The sequence below is a fragment of the Camponotus vicinus genome, unplaced genomic scaffold, assembly GCF_025532165.1.
Source record: "Camponotus vicinus isolate PSW18456_S1 unplaced genomic scaffold, iyCamVici1.0 SCAF_1, whole genome shotgun sequence".
NCBI lineage: Eukaryota > Metazoa > Arthropoda > Insecta > Hymenoptera > Formicidae > Camponotus > Camponotus vicinus.
The window spans coordinates 35,883,362-35,908,124 of record NW_028141945.1 but is presented as its reverse complement, the minus strand read 5'-3'; the positions used below and the strand labels follow the sequence as shown (position 1 = coordinate 35,908,124).

At 42.9% G+C, this 24,763-nt stretch overlaps 1 protein-coding gene across 2 annotated transcripts; it reads right to left on the bottom strand.

Annotated features, from left to right (window-relative positions):
• Nucleotides 1-399: 399 nt before the first annotated feature.
• LOC145964201 (protein groucho-like) lies at nt 400-24,093 on the bottom strand. Of its 2 annotated transcripts, none has more exons than XM_083086677.1 (13): nt 23,972-24,093; nt 21,829-22,307; nt 14,270-14,367; nt 13,576-13,639; nt 11,692-11,736; nt 10,335-10,472; nt 8,491-8,779; nt 7,244-7,269; nt 4,329-4,475; nt 3,323-3,921; nt 2,726-3,052; nt 2,013-2,616; nt 400-1,247 (listed from the first exon to the last, which is right to left on the bottom strand). In XM_083086677.1, exons 2-13 carry the CDS (start codon nt 21,886-21,888, stop codon nt 1,137-1,139), a joined length of 2,508 nt encoding a protein of 835 aa, XP_082942803.1. In that variant the 5' UTR covers nt 21,889-22,307; nt 23,972-24,093; the 3' UTR covers nt 400-1,136. The 2 variants fall into 2 exon arrangements, with proteins under 2 accessions (XP_082942803.1, XP_082942809.1); XM_083086683.1 differs by having other exon boundaries at nt 2,726-2,998; nt 23,972-24,091.
• Between the last annotated feature and the right edge of the window lie 670 nt (nt 24,094-24,763).

The window sequence follows — 24,763 nt, the reverse complement described above, 5'->3', positions numbered from 1 at the left end:
CTCTTTTTTTTTATTTTTTATCGGCGGAATAGTGTCGTAATTTTCATGACGATCCGCTGCCCGCTGCCCGCTGCGCCGGCATACAACTAAATATTGTTGATGTCTCTTTTTTGCGCTAACAACGTTCACGTGGATAGAGTAACGAGTGGTCCTTGTTTTTTATTTCCACCGACATCTACCCGCTGTGTGTGCACAGCCCCGATTTTTATCGGCCTGACGACCACTAATCATTTTGTTTTTAACGATAGAACAGGAGCTATCTCGTTGTTTCGATTCTACTTTTTCCTTATTACTAAATTGTCGTGTTTTCCTAAAAATCCGACAAATTATTTTTTTTTAAAGATACGAAGAGTATAAATAGGATTTGGAGAATTATTAGGATTAAACAAGAGGTTATTTTGTCTTAATTATCATACATCATTTATTGAGATGGATTTTCGTGCTTCACCTCTTGTGAACATTTTAATCTTTATGTATTTACAATCTCTTTCTCTTGATATATGCCATCTCACTCTTAAAGGTAGTAGAAAAATATCATGATATAATTAAGACGTGCTATTTACAAAATGTACAGATAAGAAGGATAAGAATAATCACAATCAAAGAGCGACCAAACGCGCCAAGCGAAACAGATTCCAATCTGAAGTAGATTTCAATCTGTGTAAAACAAACCGGTGGTACAATCTGTAAATAATGATCCCAAACATTAATTTGCGAGATGTGAGTGATGCATTTAACTCTTACAAGTTTTAAGAGCACTCGATTCAATACATTTCTATTTTCCAACAAATTCTGTATTCATCAAAAAAAGAGATGACAATTTTGCATTTTCAATTGAAAAGACCTATTCACATTCGCAAAAAAAAGTTTTTCAAATAATTGCTATTTTCAGCCCGTCAAAACGTATGTTCCTCTTTAAGCACGTTTTGAAATTTTTATTCCGCTACAATTGCGCGATTGTTAAAATCTCTGAAAATCTATTGAACAATCTATTCGTTTGGCGCGGCTTTGATCTCACTTTCCTGTCAACGAGCGAATAACAACGATAATGAAAAGAGCAATAACATCGTCACACTTTCGTCAGTGCTCTCGTACAAGCGCATCGTTTCCAAGGGACAGAGTCAGTTGATAACGTCTCACAAGTATATGACCTCGTAGACGGTGGCCTTCTTGTCGCCCGAACCAGTGACGATGTACTTGTCATCCGTCGATACGTCGCAACTGAGCACTGATGAGGATTCCTTCGACTGTAAATATAATCGACAAATACGTCGTCGAGTGAGCGCGATAACGGTAACACATCGCATTGCTCGCTGGTGGCGACAGGATAGAGAAAGAAGAAGAAGCGAGAGCGAAAGAAAAAGAAAGAAAAGATGCACGAATGATAGGACGTTATAAAAGTTTGAGAGCGTCGAAGCTCGTTTGCTCGTTTTATGAAACATCAAAAGCGTAAACATATTTACGAGCACAGATATCTATTATTATTCCACCGCTTCGAATTTCGCTCGATAACGAAATCGCTCAACGCATATATCGCGCGATTATTCATAAGTTTTATAAATCAGCTTTTTTTGCTTCTCGAATCACGACTCGATGGCTCGTTTATATATCACGTGATTATATAGCTTCTTAATGAGCCGTTTCGCGATCGTCTCCGACGCCTGTCTCGCCGTCTTGTCTCGTGCGTAACGCCATACTTATTCTCCGCGTGAGAGGTGCGAAGGCAATTTATGTACATAATTTGCACGCTGAGCTTGTAATAAGCGCACAAATAATTTTGAAATTTAAGATATAATTAAAATGTAATTTTGTTTTTTTCAATAATATTTTTCCTCCTTTATACATTTTTATACTTTTCATATTTTTAAGATTGCTATATTTGCAGCTCGAGATAAATTAAAAAATATTTAATTCTTGCGCGAGATTTACAGTTGCACATTTTAAAAAAAGTTTTATTCACGTTAATCGTAAAATGGAAAGCGAGAAAAAAGGATGAACTAATTGGTACCAACCTGGAATATCGACGCTCCGTAAGGAGTACGCCAAGCATTCAATAAATTGTCCTTTCCCGTAGAGACGAACCACTTGCCGCAGGAGGCAAACCTCAAGGACAATACGCAGGATTCGTGCAGATGCAATTGATACTTGTCCGGTTTCGTGGCATGTAACACTTCGACATGCGAGTTCTCCATTCCGACCGCTAACCACTCGCCGGTGGGGCAATAGCCGAGGGAAAATATCTGCGACGAAAAGTCATGTTGCTGAAGTTGCCTGCCTTCACGGAGTTCCCAGGAACGCACGGTATTGTCGAGACCTCCCGTCCAAATTTTTGTACCGTCGGCGGAAATATCTATGCATGAGGCGCCGTCCGTGTGGCCCTGGAATTGTCTGAGCAGCATTTGATTATGTAGGTCCCATACAGCGATGTTTCCGTCGCTGCAGCAGCTGAAGCACACTTTTGAGTCTGGCGAAATCGCCAAGGCGTAACACGCCGGTGCCGAGGACGTTAGTTCAGCCTTGATTCTCGGCGTCGGGCTGGCCAGGTCCCAAATACTCAGTTGACTCGCTTCACCGCCGACTATTAACGTCCTACCATCCGGAAGTAACTTGACCGACCTGTGTTAGACGAGCGCGAAGCGAGGTTTTAGTATCGTCGATGTCAATTCGCGACACGTGCCGCATCGAATGAAAATAAAACGCATTTATCTCCATCAGTTTTACCGACCTGATGTAGTTGTCGCGTTGCAGACAATCAAGCTGCGAGACTGGCTTCACGTTGCTCATACTTGTCTGGGCGATGTCCCAGACTTTGACGCAACCTTTACCGCCGGTGTAAACGTACTTGGTTGGATTCGAGATCGTTACCGCGCAGACTACCTCGCCATGATTTAAGGTATTAATCTGACGCGCATGACGCGGTATGCCTGGACCACTGAGAGCGTCCTGCGGGAAAGGCGACGGTTGCATCTGACCGTCGAGTATATGGTAGCTATACGCGCTGCGAAACAATTTCGTCTCGTAACAATCACGATGAATCTCCTCCCCTTTTTGCCTAATGTTAGTTATCGCTCATGGCGTAAATTGTTTATTTTAAACTTAGAAACTTATATTTGACTAATCAATTTTTTACTCGCGTAATTTTAGAAGAAATTTCTGTACATTTATCTAACTTTCTAAATTGGTTTCATTGTATTATTTTTACACGACTCGCGCAAATTACGATGTTATTGCAAAAATATGAAAATTATACCGAATGATGGAACTTCTCGTCAAGAGAAGCGAGTATCGATATAAATTCCGCGAGGTGGATTTGAGTACTTACGGTTTGCCCCCAGGTATGCCGATGGAAGTCCTCACAGCTGCATGCGGATCATACAGCAACGTCGAAGGCGGCCTAGGTGTCGCGTAACCGTTGTAAGCTATAACGTCGGCGACATGCGGGTGTTGACCGTGCGCCGTCGGGACGAGATTATGGGGCGGAGGCGGGCCCGGGGGTGGATAATGCAACGCACCTGGATAAGCGGTTGGCGGTGGCACAGCACCGGGAGGTACGGATGAAGCCTGATGCAGCAGTTTACTGGAGGCTGACGACGTCTTGACGCCGCTGCCGATCATCGTCGCCGATCCCGACGTCGGCGTCAACGGCTTCGAGATCGGCGTCGACGGTTTCTCACGGTCTTCCATCTTCTTAGCCGATGGTGTGCTCGCGTTGCTACTGGTGCCGCTTCTCGGCGAGTGCGGAGGCGCCGCGTCCCTCTTTGACGTTTGCATGCCGGTGGATCCTATCGTCGGTACCGTTATCGAGGACGCCTTGTCGAGGCCGTTCTCGCGCGGCGACGTCGTCCCGTTTGCTATAGGACTCGGCGGACCATCGCTTCCGTCATCCACGATTAGATCCTGGTCACTTTTTTCGCCGTCGCTCTGAGCGGAAAGAGCACCGATAATCATGGAGATGCCTCTCGGAAGGCAATATTTTTTTTTATCACCTAATATCAATCTGAAGAAGCCGCCATTAACTTTTCGCAATTATTGCTCATGAAATGCTCGATAAATTTTCAAAATTTCTAGATCGCGAAAGAGAGATGGAAGAAATATGTATTTCGTTAAAATAAGAAAAGTATTTAGATGTTACTCGAATAGCGGGTTCTCCTTAGATAGATCTTGCATCTTGATGCTAAGCAATTATTGTCGTTTTATAACGAGGACCGATAAAGGTTGAAAGTGTTTCTCAAGTAATACCACCAACAACCGCATAATACGGAGTCCGGCTTGTCACGACGACTCTCTTAAAATACAAACAAGGTAATTTTTTGTTATTAAGCACTTACGTGCACAATGTCCTTCTCCTCCTTTTTCATCTTCTTCATCGGGTGATGATCGTGGTGATTTTGCGAGTGATGAGAATGATGAGTGTGACTGGCCTCTTGTGGTGTGCGTGATCGGCTGTATTTGTCGGCCGGCGAGATCGAGCCTCTCTGTAAAACGCACGGGGTAACGAAATCTCCCTAAGAAACTAGTGATAAATGGTTCTGAAATCGAATTTACATAGAATATCCGATATCAAGACCGCAAAGTCGAGATATCCCATTACAACGTTCGACAGAGAAACCTCTTAAAGGTAGATGTTTACGTTGGCGGGTACATCGGCGTTATATGCGCTAAATCGACACACGCGATACGAAACGAAGAAGCAGTCGGATACACGGGCCTCTCGCGCCTCCTCCTCGTTAATTCCGCGGATCTCGTTAATCTCGTTTAACAACAGACACCACGCGGCAAGTACACAGACTGGAACAACGATCAGCCACATATTCCCTGTGGCGCCGACGAACGTGACAAAACCGTAATTACCCGCGTCGACGCGGGTTATTATCAATCGTCACGCGAACGCTCGCGATAATCGATTTCGACTTTACCAGCTACTATACCGCCCACCTCTCGATATCCACTCGTTGCGAAACGTATTAAAATGTAACTTTCATCGACGTTGCATCGCGCCGATTTTTCACCTGCATGACGCTTTTCAATGAAATATCAATTTAGCGAGCGACGAAGCGTCCGGGACGCGAGCATGCGATAAAATCGCATCTCTGACCGGCGAAATTTATATTTATTTATTTATTTATTTATTTATTAAGCGTACCCGGAAAAAAAATTCCCTCGAGCGCGCATGGTACGCATGCCGTTGTATATTTATCAAAAATAAATATACATAGAATGAATGAGTTACATGACGCAAATAGCCTCGCAACGAATGTAAGAACAAAAAAAAGTACTCGGAGGGAGCAAGTTTATTCGGCGACATATAATATATATGAGACAATGGCTGTATTTACGAGTTGAGATAGTTATAAGCGAGCGCAGATGTAGTATAACGCCCATCGGAAACCAAGTGTGTGTACAAATCCAGCGTATCGGAGAATTCGCACAGCGGATCTAATAATAGCGCGCGTTTCGGTAATAAATTCCCGCGAATTTCTCTACGCGCGACGAGGGAAAAGTTGGCATGCCTCGTCGCGTGGACCCATCGGTCTCATCGGTCAATTCGTAATAGAACGTAATGGAATTCGGGATGACGAGACACGTGGAGAGCGTGCAAACGAACAAACAGACGATAGTTGAAGGGAGGAAAACACGCGGCGCGCGCGAATCAGCTGTTAGTCAGTGACAGCCGATAATGATTATAGAGTGGACCGTCTCGACGCGATGGACGCGGTAGAGGAGGCGAAGGGAAGAAAAACCGGGGTAAAGAAAGAAACGCGATCGGCGCGAGAAACCCCGGGAAAGAGTAGTGCTCGGGCACATCGGCACGGACGCAGCGGGCGAGGAGAGAAGAAAATAGAATGGCGAGAGGCGGAATGAGAGGGCGTCGATGGGCGTTTCGCGGTCCCGCGATGATTACAGGCTCGGCAAACCCGTAATACAAGATATACCCTTTCTTTTTCCCCTATGTTATTCTTTCTCGCCTTCCTTTTCCTCGGCCGGCGACACCGGCGAGGCTCGCACGACTTTGAGATGTAGACGCGCGATGTTGCCTCGAGAGAGGAAGGACGCGTCCGTCTTTGAAAGCTTAGATGTAGCTAGATTAATCGACAGTTTTATCTTTGCATGTGTGAAAAACCTTATCGTACCTCGCATTTTTTACGACGGTTAATTATAATACGAGCAGAAAAAAAATTCCGAGGAATTTATCTCTTCGGCAATCGCGATTAAAGTTACAAGGTACTTTAAATAACGTGAATAACTCGATGGAAAAATAATACGCAACCGTCATTCTTGGCCTCCTATATTTTCGCCACTTTACACGCCTCTCCTCGCGCCCGTAGGCGCGTCAAAAGTATAAATTGCAATATGCAGCACGCACTCGTATGCGAGGTACGCTGAAGCGGCGCTCGTTGCACTCTTGACGCGCGCGCGAGTCAAGTTACACGCGCGTAATGTGCGTGTAATACACGAGGCCGCAATAAGTGCCACTCGGTCGAGTGCATTGTACATTGTAGAAGCCGTAAACGTTTCATATATATGTACATCGAATAACAAAATATATTACTTTCACAAAGAGTAGAGCATAGTCATTGTGTAAATGTTCCGTCAACTTTTAGAAGATTCCAAGATTTTGTAACGCTCATCCTCAGCTCACTTTTTCGATTATAAAATAAATAATTATTCCTGGCGCATTTATTTATTCACACGCACCAAATAAAAATATAAATTATATATTATGTATTATTATATTTAGTACGAATTATATATTATAATTGCCATTTTAATATTTTATTTTGCTGTATTATATTTATCTTACAATTTTCTAAATATACATGATGTATATTTATATATAATATCGAGTTTTCTAAATTAAAATTATTTGTAATTTTACCAAATGCAATAAATTCGTATTTTTATTTATGCATGTATTGTACCGTGAAAGAATAAACTTTATTCTTGACAGAAGTATGAAGAAAATGCGTCTTGAAAATTTTTAGATTTTTTAAAAGTGAACTGCGCTTCGTAAAAATAGTATATTTTATTACACAATGTACATATAAGTATAAAACACGTACATATAAGTATATTTTTACTAACTATTGTCTATTGAAATATAAACGTAAGCCACGAGTTGTCTAGACGATCATTTACGCTGCTAATATAAGAATCATTTACATTCTCATTGAGATTCATAATGTTTCCATAATGCAAGTTAAATAATTCACATTGTGATAAAATATGAAAATTTATTACTCACGTGTCTCTCTTCCGTTGAGCTTAGACCTGAAAGAAAAAAAATTCACAGTAATGTTTCGTTGCAAATTTAACTGGTTTATCTATGCGTAGATTTCTGCAAAAGTATATCAGATCGCTGATTATTTTAATCGGCAAAAAAGAAAAAGAAAAAACACTGTCTCTAGTTGTTGTAACATATATAATATAAATAATATAAATATATATATATATATATATATATATATATATATATATATATATATAAAAGTAATAAGATACAAAGATTGTGAGGAAATATTGAGGACGATTGAATATCAAGTATCGCGCATCGATAAAATGTTAATAACGGGCCGCGTCGTAAAACGACGGTCAGTAGCTATCTAGAGGGGGGAGGGAAGTGCCCATATAAATGATCTTCATGCATATTTATGCGCGCTTTTCGCTGGAAACCGCCGTTAGCGCGTCCGCTAACAGGGTGACGCAAACACGCCCGCTCCGCCGAAAGCGGATACCCGTAATAAAGCGCTTTGAACATTTCCCGGCGAGAAAAAGGCAGAGGGGGGGAGGGGGGGTCGTCGAGAATCGATTATATATATATATTTTTTTTTTCACACTCGCCGATCTTTGCGACTTTATAACGATCGGTAGACAGCTCGTTCTCGTGAATATACGTTATCGTATATAGAGGCCTTTGCGAAAATAATTTCGCTACTAGTTGTATATCGGTATCTTGCGTGTATATTCTCGCAAAAAAAATTGTTGCGCTAAAAAAAGACCTTTAATAATACCGACACTATGCATATCAAACACCGTTATATAACAGAAATTTTCATAATACCGATATGTGCGTATAAATTCGTAGTATATTCATAAATAATATATATTTCGCAAGAAAAATTAGGAGAATAAATCAAAATACGTAATTTCGAAACTTTCCTACTGGTTACCTTGTTATTCTTTTTAGATTGTTCTATTTATAAATTGCGAGAGACGGAAATACATAAATAAATAGAATTTGATCGATATTCGACTTCTATAAGCGAAACAAAATTAATGCAAGATACCATGTATTTTTTTCGAATGCGAATTGATCATGCTTTCGCGGAAAGCTATGAATATTCTCAAGCAACATGACAATCAAAAATTTCGCAAGACAATTAGAAACAAAGGTTGAGAATTTTCCGATCATTCGATATACGTAACAATACGCAATCACGCGACTAGATAGATATCGAAGATAGATATGCGAGTATAGAATCGAGGACTCACCGCCGTTGCTCTTGAGATCATCCGGTTGACCGCGATGGATATCCGGCTTGCCGAGCATCGACAGGGAATGCGCGGCAGCGGTCGCGCCTGAGGTCGCGGTGACCGCCCCGGGTGTCAGGCCGAGGCCGAGCAAAGCCGCGGACGCGGAAGTCGGCACCGGAAGCCCGGCAGCTGGCCCCAATCCGGGAAGTCCAGGTAGACCCGGATGAGCGGCTATCGCCGCCGGTGGTATTTGCTGAGCGTGTATTTGCTGAAGGATCCGCGGTATGTCTTGCCTCTGTTGCTGTAACTGCGTATGCAAAATAACGTTCGTAAATCGATCGTGTGTATACTTGTGTGGTTTTGTCGTACGGTAAAGGCTCGCCAGAAAGGCAAATTAACGGTGACAATGTCCCATCAAATTTAGCCCAAGGAATTATGAGCGCATATGCAATATATTATTATATGTATGAAAGAAAATAGAAGGCGAGAGAGAAAGAATCAGAATGTTTAAAGTATAATAAATATTGCTAGATTTATATTTTCACAGAAATATAGAGATAATATTTAAAAACTATTCTATTCCATCGGAAAAAATATGCGTTATCTCTGCGATCGCAACATTGAAAAAAATCGCGCGACTCTCGCGGACACGATACACGTCGAAAATCACGGTGTTCGTTCCCGGCGCGTGAAATGAAACGTAATAGTCCCAAACGAGGTTTAACGCGCCGTGAATAATACGCGCAACGTGTGGCGAAGCGGAGGAAGGGGGCGAGGGGGCGAGGAGCGGAGAAAATAGCGGGAAGAGAGGATCGGAATCACGCCACCATCATCGCGTTTTGCCTCGGGGTGAGCGCGGGTGGAAGATGAAAGAGGGATGGAGGGAAATGAGGGGGATGGAGGACTATACGTTCCTCGCGCGGTGTTATTAAACGAAATATTGATTCAACCTCTGTTTACCGAATAATACATATTCATGAGGGTTAGCGCTTCTGTCTATTTGCCTTCATCGTCCCTTCGGTCGGCGCCGCACCCTTTCCCGCTGCGTTTTGCGTACCGCGCCATCCCGTCCGTACTTTCCCCGTCGTACGAATCCCTTCGCCACGAACCCTCTCGACAGGCCGTAACACACGAGCACGCTAATTATATTTCGCGTAACAGTGACGCGCGTCGCGTAATGACAGATTGGCGAGATTGCGGTTTGCGTCGCAATGACCTTGTCCGAGCGATTATTCTTCCGCGCTTTCACCCGTCATCAAAGACGACGTCTCGATTAAGTATATCCGTGAAACTACGATAAGGTAAAAATGTTTTTGCTTTATTTTATCGAGGTATGAAAATGCTTCGCTAAAAATACACGAAGAAAGATACGTTAAATTATGGTACGTCAATATTATAAATGCAACGGACATTAGGATTTTAAAATACACGTTTTTGGCGATGCCAAGGAAGAAGCGTAACTGGCCGAGAGTTTTACATTGACCCGCTTGCATGATACAATTCGAGCTTAAATATCAACTTTTTTTCCAACGCGCACGTTTGTTTTAACGATAGCAACGAAGCCACGAGGTTGAGAAATTATTCAAATCATGCGCGCGAGAATCAACTCTGAACTCAATTATACGCAACACGTCTACTGAATGCCAATCTCGCGTTTCGATCGAGTGCGCAATTGCGCTTATCTGTCGTGCGAATATGTAGTCGCACTGCGAAATGAAGAAAAGAATCTAGAATCGAAAGCCGTAAACAGTAACAGTAACAGTTATGAAATAGTCCCCGAAAAAAAATATGCGCCAAATTGCTCTTGGAAAATTTTAAAAATACTCGGAAAATAGTTTACACATTGTCTGCTTGTTATTTACCCCAACTACGCCACCTAAGTCATTCACTGTAACCTGCTTTGCTCTTTCAACGGTATTGGCAATCTGCTGCTGATGCTCTTGCGAAAGAAACGGTAGGATTTGGCCGATGATAGTGCTCAGTCTCTTTACTATTTCCACCTGGAAAAGCAAGACAATATACATTCCCATGCAAGATATAAAAGTAATAATAAAATATCGAATAATCAGTTAAACAAGACAGATTAAAGACATAAATATAATTTAGTTTATAATACATTTTTGTAATATGTTAGTGCAATAATAATTTGATTTTTATTTATAAGTAAAATCCGCCGCAATGCTTATAGTTAATAAGAACAAAGATATGCGTACATAAACAGATTCTCTCGAATTTGGTGTATCGCGAATGTGTTTAGTCGTTGGCTCGACAAGCGAATTAGAATTCTCAGAAACGAGATAGAGAGAAAATGTTGGACACACCGAGCGCGAGTAATAGTTGAGGTCCAGCCTCAGCCTCCCCCGGCTACATCCCGAATGGAGAAACGCTGTCCTGGGTGAATAATGAAAGCGCGAGTTGGACGACGACGACGACGACGGCGATGACCGCCTAACGCCTCGTCGCCTTAAACGCGCGAGTAACGAGCGAGGCTGGCTACATATTTCTCCGACCGGGGGGCGATCTGCTGTCAACGAGACGTTCGTTTCCTCTATTTTCGTCGCGTCCACGCAACGTCTTCAGGCCGACGGTTACGGTACATCGTGCATGTGCGCGCGCGTACATTCCGAGAATAAAGCACTCGCGAAGCGAAGCATAAGATGCAGGAATAATGAGACGTATTTACGAAGCCAAGCCGTCCCCCACCGATGCGACGCGACACGACGATTCGACAGCTCGCCATGAGAATTTTCAGATACCTTCGTCGCGGTTCTTTGAACCTGGCCAAGAGGTGCAACGACGGTCTCCGCCAAACATTAAGTAATAGACGAATAGATAAATTTATCTTATCCGAGTATATAAACTGATAAATTTATTATTGATAAAAGATAAATAAAACTGAAAAATACAGCGCAGTACAATGTCAATAAAGCATATGTGATAATAGAATGTAATCGAAGAATAGAATTGAAAATTACGATACTTGATAAAAGAATGAAATATATACCTAGTAATATATAGAAATATAAAAATGCATACAAAATGCAATTTGTAATGCATATTACTCGGATAACAAGAATTTATTTAAAAAAATGTAACATGTCGAGTCGCGTATAAACAAGAGAAAATAAAAAAAAATTCACGATCACGTTTAGAAAAAATGCAAAAGCTTTATACGAGCGACGAATAGAGTATCAAAGCAAAATGAAAATTCAAACTCACTTGCTTGTGCATCTCGACATTTAGGCCGTACGACATCTCGTAATACTGCAACAGAAAAAATTTCTTATGATATACTTCAGTAATCAAGATGCATCAAGGTGTGATTTACAATATTTTATCAGAAATGGGAGTAATTTTTCCGAGAACGGATTCCCATCGCGGATGAGATTTCCCGCGAATGGTCCAGCGAGCACCAGCCGAGGCGGTTTCAATCACGCGCGATAACGTGATATTAATTATCGTTAATCGCGATAATGCACTCGAGTCTGCCGGCCGAGTGTACTTGAGAGGCCGGTTGCAGTTAGAGTTGCAGTTGCAGAGAGAGAAGGAGAAAGAACGAGAGAGAGAGAGCGCACGCGGGAGCCCGTGAATAATACGAGACGAGGAGATGAACGCATGTAAACGCGCACTGGCCGGGTTACAGGTTCTTAATTTTACGAGCCATTAGCCCGATAATTACACGGGCGAATTAATTGCAGCGTAAGTAAGTTATTTCATCCGGCAGATAGACACAGCGAGGAGGCCGAGAAGAGGAGAGGGTGGATGCTGGAGTATCTGGGGGATGATGCGCGCGTTAACGGAGGTTGTTGAGATCGGTCGGTTGCAGCGGAATCGGCGGACTCTTTCCCCGAAGGCAATAGCGTTCGTTGGATGCAACAACGTCCTTAACGTGTCCTTAACGAGATTGCTATCGCGAATCGGGGAGAGGAAAAGCATTCGCGTATCAAATGGGCTAAGCGGAGATTAACTGGTGGCCCGTTTAAATTAGTGGCCTAGTCGATTAGGTTGATGAGAAAATGCGACGAGAGAAGTCACCGCGGGAGCAATGGCCAGGGGCGAATTAAAACCATAAACGATGAGTCGACGGCTACGTAAAATTTGCGCGCTTTCGATTTAATTATTCGCTCGATGTTCAATACAGAGATAAATAAAAGACTAGCAGAACGTAATACGAGAAGAGTAAAAGTCATTACGCCATTTCAAAACTGTTGCCAATTTACACAAGCGCCGCTAGAAAGAACACGCGCTTTTTATTGTGAAAACATTTAAGTTTCAAACGCGAATTAAAACATTAAAAATATAAATTTGACATCATCTTTAATCACAAGCTCATACTTTTTTTCGCACTTTGGTCGTGTGAAGAGAAAAAGTAAAAGCTTGTGATTAAAGATGATGTCAAATTAAATTTTTTAATACAAGAAAAAAAAGCAAACTGCTACGAAAATGAGAAGATACGATATTATTCTCTCTCGTGGGACTTGAAAATCCATAAATAACTGCGCGCTTGATTTTTGCTTGTCGTGTCGTAGAAGATGGTCCATTTGGTAGCGATGAGGAGAGGAGGTGCTCGAATATTAATGAACCGTAGACCGCTGTCGCCGCTGCCGCGACCTAACAGCGTATTACATACTTCGTCATTAAACGCGCGAGCGTTGCAGCCTAATTCGATGAGAGCTACTGGCTCTTAGAGTCATTAGCTATGCACAGTACGTGCGCACAACGCGCATATATATATATATATATATACATATATATATATATATATATATATGTATATGTATATATGTATGTATGTATGTATATGTATGTATATTGTATATGTATGTATTATCTGTAGTATATCCGACTATTCTACGCGCGACGTAACGAGCTAATGTAAAGCTCGGTCCCGGCCCTCGGTTGGAGGATGCAATTAATGCTAAGAAGCCGAGGCGGTTTAGCGGTCGAGCGAGCATGATTATTCTGGATATGGAAGGCGCGGGAGAGAAACGGAGAGGAAGAGAAGGAGATAGAAGAAGAAGAGAACGCAGAGGCAGTCGAGGGAAACGTTACGACATTTAACCGACACGACTAACTTTACGACATAGCAATGATCGTACTCACCATCACGTAGTGTCGCTGAATCTCGATCTTCTCGGTAGCCAGTTTCTCGCACTCCAGCTTCAGCCTGCGGAAAGAAAGAGAGATGAAGGAACGTGTCGTGAAACGCATGCGAAAACAGTCGAGTCGCGGAGACACGCTCGAGTAAGCTGGCGAAACAGAGAGAATCCTGAGAGAGGAAAAACCGCGAATCGCGAAAACCACGTTCTTTACGAATGGAATATGCTCCGCGTACGTGTGGCGAGTGAAAAAAAAAAGAACAAGAGGAAGAAGAACCGCCGAGCAACGAGAAAAGTTTCGATCCGCGCGCGCGCGCGCGCGTTGCTGCTGCTGCTGCTGCTGCTGCTGCTGCTGCTACTAGTGCTGTTGAAAAATGCAAGACCCGTCTTGCCGGTATTCGTGAAACTCGAAGCTCGAGTTCGTATATTCGCGAGCTGCCATTACGTATCCGGCGCACAACCACGTTGTATAGGATGGCGTGCAGCTGCGCTTGTTCCCAGACCTTTTTTTCTCTCTCGCGATACGACTCGCTACATCCTTACGCGCGCTTCCGCATCGGATAAAAATAAAATAAAAAGAAGGAAAGAGAATGAAGTCCGCGGGTGAACGAGAAAATGTGCTGGTATACCTTTTTCCCGAGTGACGACAGACAGCGCCCGATATCGATAAGATTACGATAAGAACGTTCAATACTCACGCGTGATATTGCGTCTGCAGGAAGTTGAATTCCTCCTTGATCCGGTCGCAGGATTCGCCGATCGTAAACTTGAACGGCTGACCAGGCTGCGGCGGGCCCTGGGGACAAAGAAACGAGAGAATCTCTCAGTCGGGCTTAATTTAGCACAATATACATATAGATATATCGATCGTGTCCCAGAAACGTCGGCGGATCGATTCGCGCGCGGCCAGCACTCGAGATCCACGTCCTCCCGTCCCGAATAATTAACTCCGTACAGCTGTTCGACCGCGAAAGGGCAGGGGTGCCGCCGTGCGAGCGAAAGTGATACGATAGATTGAAGGGGAGGAGGCGAGGGTGGATGGTGGTGGATGTAGACATACACAACTACACACGTGCATACGCGATTACACGAGGCCGAGGCCCCGTTCGGCAATAGTCGGTTGCGATCTCTCGGCCCATGTGAGCCATGCTGCAACAGCGGCTCTTTCTCTCTCTCTCCCTCTCGCTCTGCGCGCGCGCGGAGAGAGAGCAAGTGTTAATTACATGTTTGCGGTGTCCGCGAGGATTACACGCTACAACCGAAACTATAAGCCTGCGCTTCGTCGTGTATGAGTACGCGCACGCGCGTTCATGCGTGTGTGCGATGTACACGTGCATAAATATGTGTACGTCGTTAACGACGATATGTATTCTCGCACACATCCGTGTCCTTCGGCGAATCCGTAAATTACATCACGCCGAGCAACGACGTGATATTTGTTTCCACGGCATCACACGGGGTTAACATCGTACGACTTTGCCAATCCGAGCTAATGACATACGCTGAACTTAACGCGATGAATGAATACTGGATTCCGAAATAACTTCTCTCGTGACAATGTCGCTACTCGAGAATGGAGAACAAAAGGGGGTCAAAGTCGCCGACCTTTCCGTTTCAGCCTCTGGCTAGCGAGGTCGAAGGTTGCGCGACCAAGTAGTCGCTAAATTCACGAAACCGAGAGTGGAGAAGGCGCAAGACAATAACGGCAGGCGCGAGCGTGAGAAGAAAGGAGGATACGTATGTATAGGTGGACGGAGAGAGGAAGTGGATAGTCGGATGGAGGTCGCGGCGAGAGGAAGAGAGGAATTGCGGACAGGAGGGAGGGAGGGTGCGGGCGGCCAAAGGTGGCCACGACGAGGGAAGTTGCGGTTTTCGCGGTCGCCGTGGTTGCGGCTTAGGCAAATTGAGATAGTTCGCAAACCACCGACCAGCTGACCCGACCGTCACGCCAGGATGCGCCAGGACGGCACATGCCGCACGCTGCCGTGCTCGATGCTCGCGTCTCCCTCTCTCTTTCCTACTTGCGAGAATTTAGCGAGGATCTCGACAATCTCTTCGCCTCCCCGTCGTCCGATCATTCATAAATCTTGTCCGCGATCCTCGAGACGAGAATGAAACCGTTATAGCGCGGCCAGTGCCGATGGTACCCGGCGACATCGAGCACCACTGGCGCACCAGGCAAACAGCACTGTATCGTATTTGTGTGCTTAGCCCGGCAAATGTTAGCCAGCATATCGCTTATGGTGCTTGTTGAGCGAGGGTGATGGTCGATAGTTTCCGCAGCGGCGGCGGGAAGGGTAAAGAGTACCTCGGCTCGCTCTCTTGTAGCGGTAAAGGTACTCGGCGTCGCGTTCGCATCAGCTTAGCGCCGATCCGACGACGTGAACGCGAAGCAACGAGCGAGTGAGCGAGCGAGCGAGCGAGCCAGCACGAACGCATACATCGTGTTTGTCCATCCGTCCATATAGGGCTGTTTGTTTTTGCTCTCGCTGTTTGAAGAACGTCGGGATCCCGGTCTGTGCAAACTCCTCATTATTGTGAACAGTGCACACGGGATATAAAGCGCGTGCGCGCGCTCTCGCCCGGCCCGCCAAAGTTACACGTGTCAAGTCGCGCGTCACGTGTGCGTGTACACGGTCGCGATTCTTTTTCTTCTCCTTTTCTTTTCTTTTTTTTTGTTCGTGTGAGACGGGAGTCAACGCAACGTCGGTAACGCGCTCGCAACAAGGACAGTCTCCTCTTAGCGGGAAGTCGCTAATTCTGGAGGCGAAATTTTCGAAATTCAAATTCGCAGCTTCTTCGATCATTTTATTAATCCTTTTTATCGCCGAATTTCTCCTTAAAACCGGTTACGATCTATGGTGGTACGTTAATGTAAGATTTTTCTTTAATTGTGTATTTAGGATTAATAAAAGAGCGAAAATTTCCGTGATTAAAGCGACGATCTAAAAATGTTAATTTATGACTATGAAATGAACGATTGCAATTAACATCAGTCCCATGTTACATCATTCGTACACGCATCGCATGTGTCAAAACGTTTCTTATTTACCGTGTCGTCATCGGTCTAATTATATTTACGAAAACGCTACAGATATAGCCTAATGTCAATATTTTACAGTTGAAACACGTTTCAGAAAACTGTTCGGTGAGAGAGAGAGAGTGATTTGAACAGTCGGGCGAGCGTTTAATACTTCTTATCTGATGACTCTAGGTCTTAAATTGGAAGATGTCGTCAATTAAATCACGAATCGAGAATTACAATCTCGATCACGAAGGCGTTCTTCCAGATTGATTAGCGACGATTAATTAAATAGCTAAATGCGCCTTCACGAGATCTCGGCAATGCTGCTTCGATGATAGAAATCTTGGCGTACTCGACAAATTCCTCCGCGCCGTTATATTAATTAATCATAAACTCGATGATGAGAGAAAGAGAAATTTTATTACATCTCGGCACGATGGGAGCCAGATAGCAAAGTAGTAAAAATAACAGGTATAAAAAAACATACATGATAAAAAACTTGACGTGATAAATATTGTAGAATGGAGAGGTAGATATAAAAGTAGGATTATTAAAATTGTCTTCTTTTTGCGTAGACAGCTCTTGCTAATTCTCTCTTTCAACAATTTTCGATTATATTCAGATCTTGTATTAAGCATTTTAAAACATTTACTTTTTTATACTTGAAAGAATCTTTATACAATTTTGTATGCATATGCTTGCGTGTGTGATATATTTTGTTGAAAAATAAAATGTTTATTAACAATTCCTATTATTTTAATATTACTATTCTAAACAAAATGTTTATTAAGATTCCTATTATTTTAATATTTAATCTACCGTTTTATTCACGGATCATGAAAATGATAACATAATTTACAATTTGGCCATTTGAATTAAACTTTCTTTCATCGAAAAAATTTTATATTTTTTTTTCTATGCCGAATCGTGTGTCTATAAAAAACGAGCTTTTTATACTTAATGATGATTACGCCATTAAATTTCTTTTATTCTAAATATCCGCTTTGGTAAATAGCTTGTACAATCATGTGTATCTTATATATCAACTGTCAATATTTATATATCAACAATTTTTTAGAGGATTTGATAATAGTCCGAGACTTGTATTTTTTCATAAAGTCCTATTTATTTTCCATTTCAAAATATATCATAATCTGTCTGACACATGAGATTATAATTTCGGTGAATGAAAAATCTAAACCCGGGCTAGGAATTTTGTTTTCCGTATTTTACATGCGTTCATGTGATTGTCAATTTGTTTATTCATAGCGTCATATGTGTACGAAATACAAATGTAAAATTAAATGCGGAATAACGCATACTATTAAACGACTTGGCATCGTCATCGTCATCGTTATCATTGACGTCCCGGTACTTGACCGAGTTGACACAAATGAGTTGTTTCAAATATCTAAATAATTTCTTATCGACCAAAAAAAGAAAACACTCTCGATACTATAATATTATTGCTATTGTTTTATATCACTGTGTTTGACCTCGTGACCTCATAGCTCGAACTTACGATCAACCAAAGCGGAGCTTCAGTTATCATTTAGAACTAGTAAGTGTCGCACACAAAAGCGTGTCGAGTCACGAACGTTTCTCTTCCATTATCAAATTTATATCAACTAATGATATATTGTGGGATGTGTCATCTCTTATCGCGAGAAGTATGTGCGAACGTATAATAGCTGGCTTGACAAAGATCAATAAGATACATATATTTCTAAATACAAAACCTCGAAAGCACTCGAGCCGATCTAGGCAATAGATCTAATTCCTAAGGGCTAGTCGTTTCGAGGGATGCAAGATAGTCTCAGTTTAAAGGACTCAACGTCACAACAAGAATTCTGTGTGCGCGCGCGCGCGTGTGTATGTGTATAAAAGGGAGGAGGCGGGGGACGAAGTATCCGTTGAAACTTTCCGCCTGGGGTTTCGTAATGATCGACGGGCCGGTTTGCCCGGAAATAATATTTGTACAGCTTGTACGTAAACAGCCCTGGCGGCCCTGCAGAGTGCCAATAACCACCGCCTGTGTCAACTCGGTCAAGCACCGGAGCGTCAATGACGACGACGACGACGATGACGATGCCAAGAAGGGACAGCAATCGTCGTCGCAGATCGAAAGCGTCGGCGAGACGACGACGACGACGACGACGACGAGGACGACGACATCCAAAATCGCCGAATCGTTCGATAGTTTGACTGTGACGAAGGTAAGTAGCTGTCGCGACTTACGTTACCCGTTACCCTCTATTTTCGTCCCTCCGCGATTCAGGTCACGTGGCGTGAATTAATCGAGAGCGTCGATCGGGCGTTCCCCGATAATTAGTAAATTTGTCACTGTCATGTAAATACGTGACTCGATCTTCGGCATGGATTACACATAGCGGCGACATTCTTCGGAAATTGAAAGCGTATCGTCCGCGTCGAGATTTAATTGAACGCCCATGTCGCGCGTCACTACTGCGCGTAATAATAGATTAAAATCGTACGATGTGAATTGCGTTAAAAAGAAAAAAAGAAACAACGATTATGACGCATGTCGCGCCTCGTCGGAGGAAGTTTGGTCGTTCCCGTCGTCTGAGATTCTCGTCGGACGAATGTTAATGAAAGAAAGAGACCGGAGAGGCGAGGTGGCCAACTATTTGCACGTGACGAGATTTATAATGCTTGCGCCAATTGCACGTAACACGCTTCGCTCATTCCGCGGTGTAATTCATCGCGGTGTAATTACCAATGCATATTGCGGTTCTGCGGAAGCGCGCGAGCCCGCGCGGCCCGCAAATTTCGTGGTGCGCGAGCGATATCATTTCGCTGTCTCCCTCCCTCTCTCTCTCTCTTTCTCGTCTCGATTTCAATTTTGTTCCCGTCTCTTCCTTCTCGCGTCACGCCGGGAAATAATTACAACGGGAGATCGGACCGTGTCGTCGTTGGCGGAACACTAATGAGATTATCACCGCACGCGCGCGTTTGTGAAAGCATTTAGTACAAACAAAAGTGACACGCAAATGGAAGGAAATACGAGCGGGGATAATTTAAAAATTTTCTTCTCGCATCTCCGTTCAACTTGCGCGCACGTAAGAAAATATATATAAATAGACGTTATTGTTTAAATTGATAAATCATCCGCGAGTAATCTCATCTTGTCGAGATTCTTATCCGAGAGGCAAAACTCGATCGCCTCGCCCGTTAACGCTAATATATACTTTCGAGAAACGACGAAAGAGGGAGAATAAAGTTAACGCTTTATTTCAGAGAAATTTCTCGATGAAGGGAAATTTGTCGCGGATATATCGGTTCGCGCGCTTTGAAAATCTTCCAGGACGGTTCGTTATCGCCGCGCGACAGCAAAACGGGGAGCAAATCCATTTTTACGCGACGTGGCTTTTTTTTGTTCCGTGTGTCTATTTTTCCCACTTTTTCGTTTGACTTTTTTTTTTCACCTCGCGTTTGTTGGACGGGGTAGGAGGGGAAGGGGGGAGAGGCGCGCGGGTTAATCGTTGTGCGCGCGCGATGGTACGGCTACAGATATAATGTAATTGCGGATACCGGGGGGGGGGGGGGATCGGCTCCGGGCGCTCCCCCTCTCCCCACCCCGCGATATATAGATTTATTTTCGTCGTTCGCGTACGAGCTTTTCCGCTTCGGCTCGCCGGGTGTTTACAGTCGAATGAAAATTTGCTCGCCGGCCAAATATTTTTCCGTCGTCGCTCGGCTCTGTTCGCGCGCGCGATTCGCCCCCCCCCCCCCCTCCTTCCCCGCTCCTCCTTTTACGCCCTTCGTCCCATTGTATAACGCGTTGGTCAATTTCATCCGGTACGTATTTATACACGGTTGCGCCCAGATATTTAGCGCGGGGACCTGTGCGTGCGTGCATGCGTGCATGACTGCGAGAGCGCGGAACTATTAAGCGTTAGAGAGATGGGGGAGAATCGGTAGAAAGATAAATAATCGCCGGAAAGAATTTATTGTGGCCTAAGCTCCGCGCGCCAGCTTGGAAAACGTTAATTCGCCCCGCCGCTACTTTTTAATTATCTCGTTACTCCGCTAGAGCGACGTTGACAGCGAAGAAATAATGTGATTCATAGGCACGAGCGATGTGTATCTGGTAATAACTGTGTATGCGACGGGTAGATATCGGTCGATTAACTTCGAAATTAGCGCAGTTTATAGACACACATGAGATAAGGAGAACGAAAAGGCATAATTTCCTTTGCGCTTAATTATTATAGATGAATGGATCGATATATTTATTATAGATAAATGGATTAATTTAAACTCTCCTCGAGTCCATAAAAATATAATAAGTACATCAAAAAGTGGATAGATGTGGTAAAAACGTGAAAAAAAGCAACGTAATTTCCGACAACCGTAAATTCTGAAATTTTGAATTTTTGGAAATATGCATTTTTACAAAGTTTATACAGTTGATCAAAAAAGTAAAGCTATTTACAAGTCAAATAATCCCGAAGGAATGCTCTCACTCCAATAGGACAATGGTCAGATTATGTTCAACCGTGACTAATCGATTTGTTTTACTACCTAAAAAAGATTTCTATGCTTTATATTTATTACGCGCTATAAATTTTTTGCACAGACAGATGAGTATTTTAAGTTTCATTTAATTTCCATTCGTTTCTTTTTACATGGACGGTATAAATTACATGAAACGTAAGAAAGAGATGTCAACTTGGAAAAAAAAATCTTGAGTAAATGCACTTCCTGTCGAGACTGATCGATTTTAAATCAGTTTTCTCTAAACAGAATATTGGAGGTTATCGTACGACACATCACACTTTTCAATTTTCAACATTATATTGTAATTAAAAGTCTCGAGTGAAAATTCTTTTCAAAAAGTAAAGAATGAATTAAAGAACATCATTTTGCAATCTATTTGCTTCTCTGAAGCTTGAATTTCAAGAAACGCTTTATATCGAAGCGTTTATTATTCAAAAGCCAAGAGTGCCTCGATATTTTTGTAAAGGAAAGATCGATCGAAGGTTGGAATCCGCTTCCGTTCAAAGGGAGTGCGCTTACTCTGGCAATCGAAGCGACGAGTACATGTCGATAGTGTATTCTGAGGAAAGAATCTCGCGACTCTAAACTTGTCGTTTTGGAGAAGCGCCTCGACTTTGAGCAAAAAAAAAAAATGGCCACGCGTTCCGCTCTCGCCCTCGCGTCCGACAATATTATTCGTATAAAAAAAGGAAAAAAATATGGATTACGTACCGGATGTCGAGCTGCAGCCACGGCTACCGCTGCCGCGTTGATACCGGCGCTCGAATACATGTCACTCCAAACAGTTTTGCGACTACGTCACTACCGCACGTCGTCGAGGAACCAAGAAGCGATATTCTCACCGTCATTCATCACAGTCGCGTGAAGTGAGGTGAAGAATAGCGATGTATCAACACACGTTCGCACTAGGGAAATTTATATTCACACAGAGCGGCGAATCGTATGGACGCGCACGTTACGCAACACATCACATGTAGAATATTTGAGAATCACGCATCACGTCGAGAGAGAGACACGTTACACAGCTGACACAATAACAACCGCGCGAAACGAACCACATCCAACGGCGCGTGTGTGTCAACTGATGAACTGCCGCCGTCGTCGCTGCCAATCGCCAAGGAACGTTCGCCCCGCCACCTTCCGGACGCTAGGTGTCGCCCTGGGATACCTCCACGTGCTTCGTTACAGAGCTGCCATAGAAAAAAAATGTTAGCGGGAAGATTCTATGGAGGCGACGCGATTGCAGGCTTAAATAGCGAATTTCGATCATCCGCTGATTAGGTTAGATTAGGCTAGGTTCAATCTAGGTGAGAGGAATATAAAGAATAACGAAGGAAAATGTCAAGAGAGCTAATAATTTATGAATCGCGATAACGCGTTTAAAAAGAATCTTCCTGCTCGTAATCGAAACTTGAGGAATTCTTTTTCAATAACGAAGAAAATAATTCAAGAACGTATCCGAAAGAAAAGATTGTCAAAAGAGAATGGTTTGTGTTTTAAAAAAGGACTGGATATCTACTGAAAGAGGAAAGGATCACGTCATTATCGTTACACGTGCCATACATATGCTTTATCTAGCGAGACAAAGTTTTCAGAGTACTCGAGATTACCCGAACGGTCAGCGGGGAGTTCTTTAAACTTGACACAGTATTAGATATCAATACGCACTACGAAAAGTAATTTTCTTATGAGGGCCAACCGAGATGGGAGATTAAAAAATGTGGGAAGATAGGTGAAAGCGTAAAATTCTCGAGAGGGGACAAATACAAAAGAAACCTAAAAGCTTTGGAATCGTCTAGAATAGACGTTAGAATTCTATACATTATTAAAATCTAGGCTCTAGGAAGATGAAATAAAAACTGATACATTTAACACCATGGAAAAAAAAGAGAGAGAGACTTCTGTAGTGCGAAACTATTAAGAAAGAGATTACGATATGCGCATGATAATTGTTCATGCACAAAAAACCGTGAAAAGAGTCAGGAATCAGGTTAACCAAATGTGTAAAGTAGTGTTAAAAAGTATCAACCATTTACCTTCCTTAACGTCGACTACAAGATTTATCGTTCTCGCGTTTCTAGTGAAAGTTCTGTATATTTTAAATATATCTATTATTAACGCAGTCAAAACGTCCGAAAGATAATATGCCGCTCCTTCTCCATCCCGCGAATATTAACGGCGTTTCGCTCGGATCGACGAGACTTCAAGAATCGTATGACTTAAAAAGATAACGCGTATGCCCGGAGAGCAACATAAGTGGCAGATAATGCTCGTATCTCGCCGACTCTCGACAGCGGGTCCAGATCCGCCTCGGCGCAAGCTTACCAATCTTTATTTATCGTTAACGTTATCTCGTAAAAGCATATTGCGCAACAAGCGGACAATATTAAGTATAATATTTTGTACAAACGGATCGAAAGATCCGGCGATATACTATTCTCGATATAATACGTACGTGCTCGAAATATGTTCAATCTTGACCGGATTATTTTTATAGCGATAAAAACGCATCTCTCTCTCTCTGTCTCTCTCGATTATTCTTATCGATCTTATGGATTTTTTTTATCGGTCATGTTCACTTTCGGACTTTAATACCAATCATACATATTGTTATTGTATCATTTTCGTCACTCATTAGTAGTATCACGATACTAGCTTTCGATACTTTAACGAAAATTATCGTCAATTAGCCGCATCGTTATCATTTGACAACAAAAAGAGAGAGAGATTCTTACGATTTCTTTATCTTAAAATCAACCGCACCCGAGTTGAAATAAAATTAAATATATTTTGCGCAACATGCGTATGTGTAATGACAATATTAAAAAGACATTTTGCAAAAATATTTCGTCACCCGTGCACAAATTCGGTTCCAATGATGATGCGCTTGTCCGCTTTTGCTGACGCACGATTCGCTCCGGAAAATATTTCGAGCTGAAAAACTTTGTCGCTCGTCGACGAACCGGATACGTGCGGCCGCGCGACTGCCGTGCAGTTGACTCGTCGAAAAACGTGTTAATTGGCATTATTCTTGCCAAGCGTGCTTGTAACGATTGCCGATTGGCTCGGTCGTAAATCGGCGCGCGATACACAAGCCGTCGCGACGCATACGCGACGCGAGATATGCAACTCGTCGAGCGCGTTCTCTCGACGATATTTCCGGTTTGTCGCCGCTTTTTTCAAACGCTCTCGTTTCCGAAATTATTTTCCCTACTCGAATCGCACGAGCGAGCTTTCGCCGATCGATGGGGCTTTCTTTCTCTCGTCTCGAGTTTCCCGCATCGGATTTACTTTATTTATTATCTCCAAATGTACGCGCGCATGAATAAGAACGCATTTACTCGACTCTCTCTCTCTGCAAACTTTTCGGTCAATTTTAATCCTTGTAGCTCATACATTTTTCTTTGCTCCGTTTCTTATCGCAGTTTTAGCTGTCTCGAAGTGTTTACAAAAAATGTACAAAAATTTACATATTTTCTCTTCATTTGTAGAAATGATGATGTACAACAAGTATGTACAAAAGTTGGTGAATCTTAAATTAATTTCTCTTATTGATTAAGGCGCTCCGAATATTCTATCGTTAAAATATCGAATGATAGAATCGAAATATGTAATCTTTAAGGACTTTTCTGCCAGCCAGTTGTCG

Excerpts from the sequence above, each read along its gene's own strand:
- LOC145964201 (XM_083086677.1), bottom strand. The coding sequence starts at position 21,888 with ATGTATTCGAGCGCCGGTATCAACGCGGCAGCGGTAGCCGTGGCTGCA. Across the intron at positions 11,737-13,575 it reads TTCAGCGACACTACGTGATG|TATTACGAGATGTCGTACGG; the intron begins GTGAGTACGATC and ends TTTCTGTTGCAG. Across the intron at positions 3,053-3,322 it reads GGCATACCTGGGGGCAAACC|GCAAAAAGGGGAGGAGATTC; the intron begins GTAAGTACTCAA and ends AACTAACATTAG.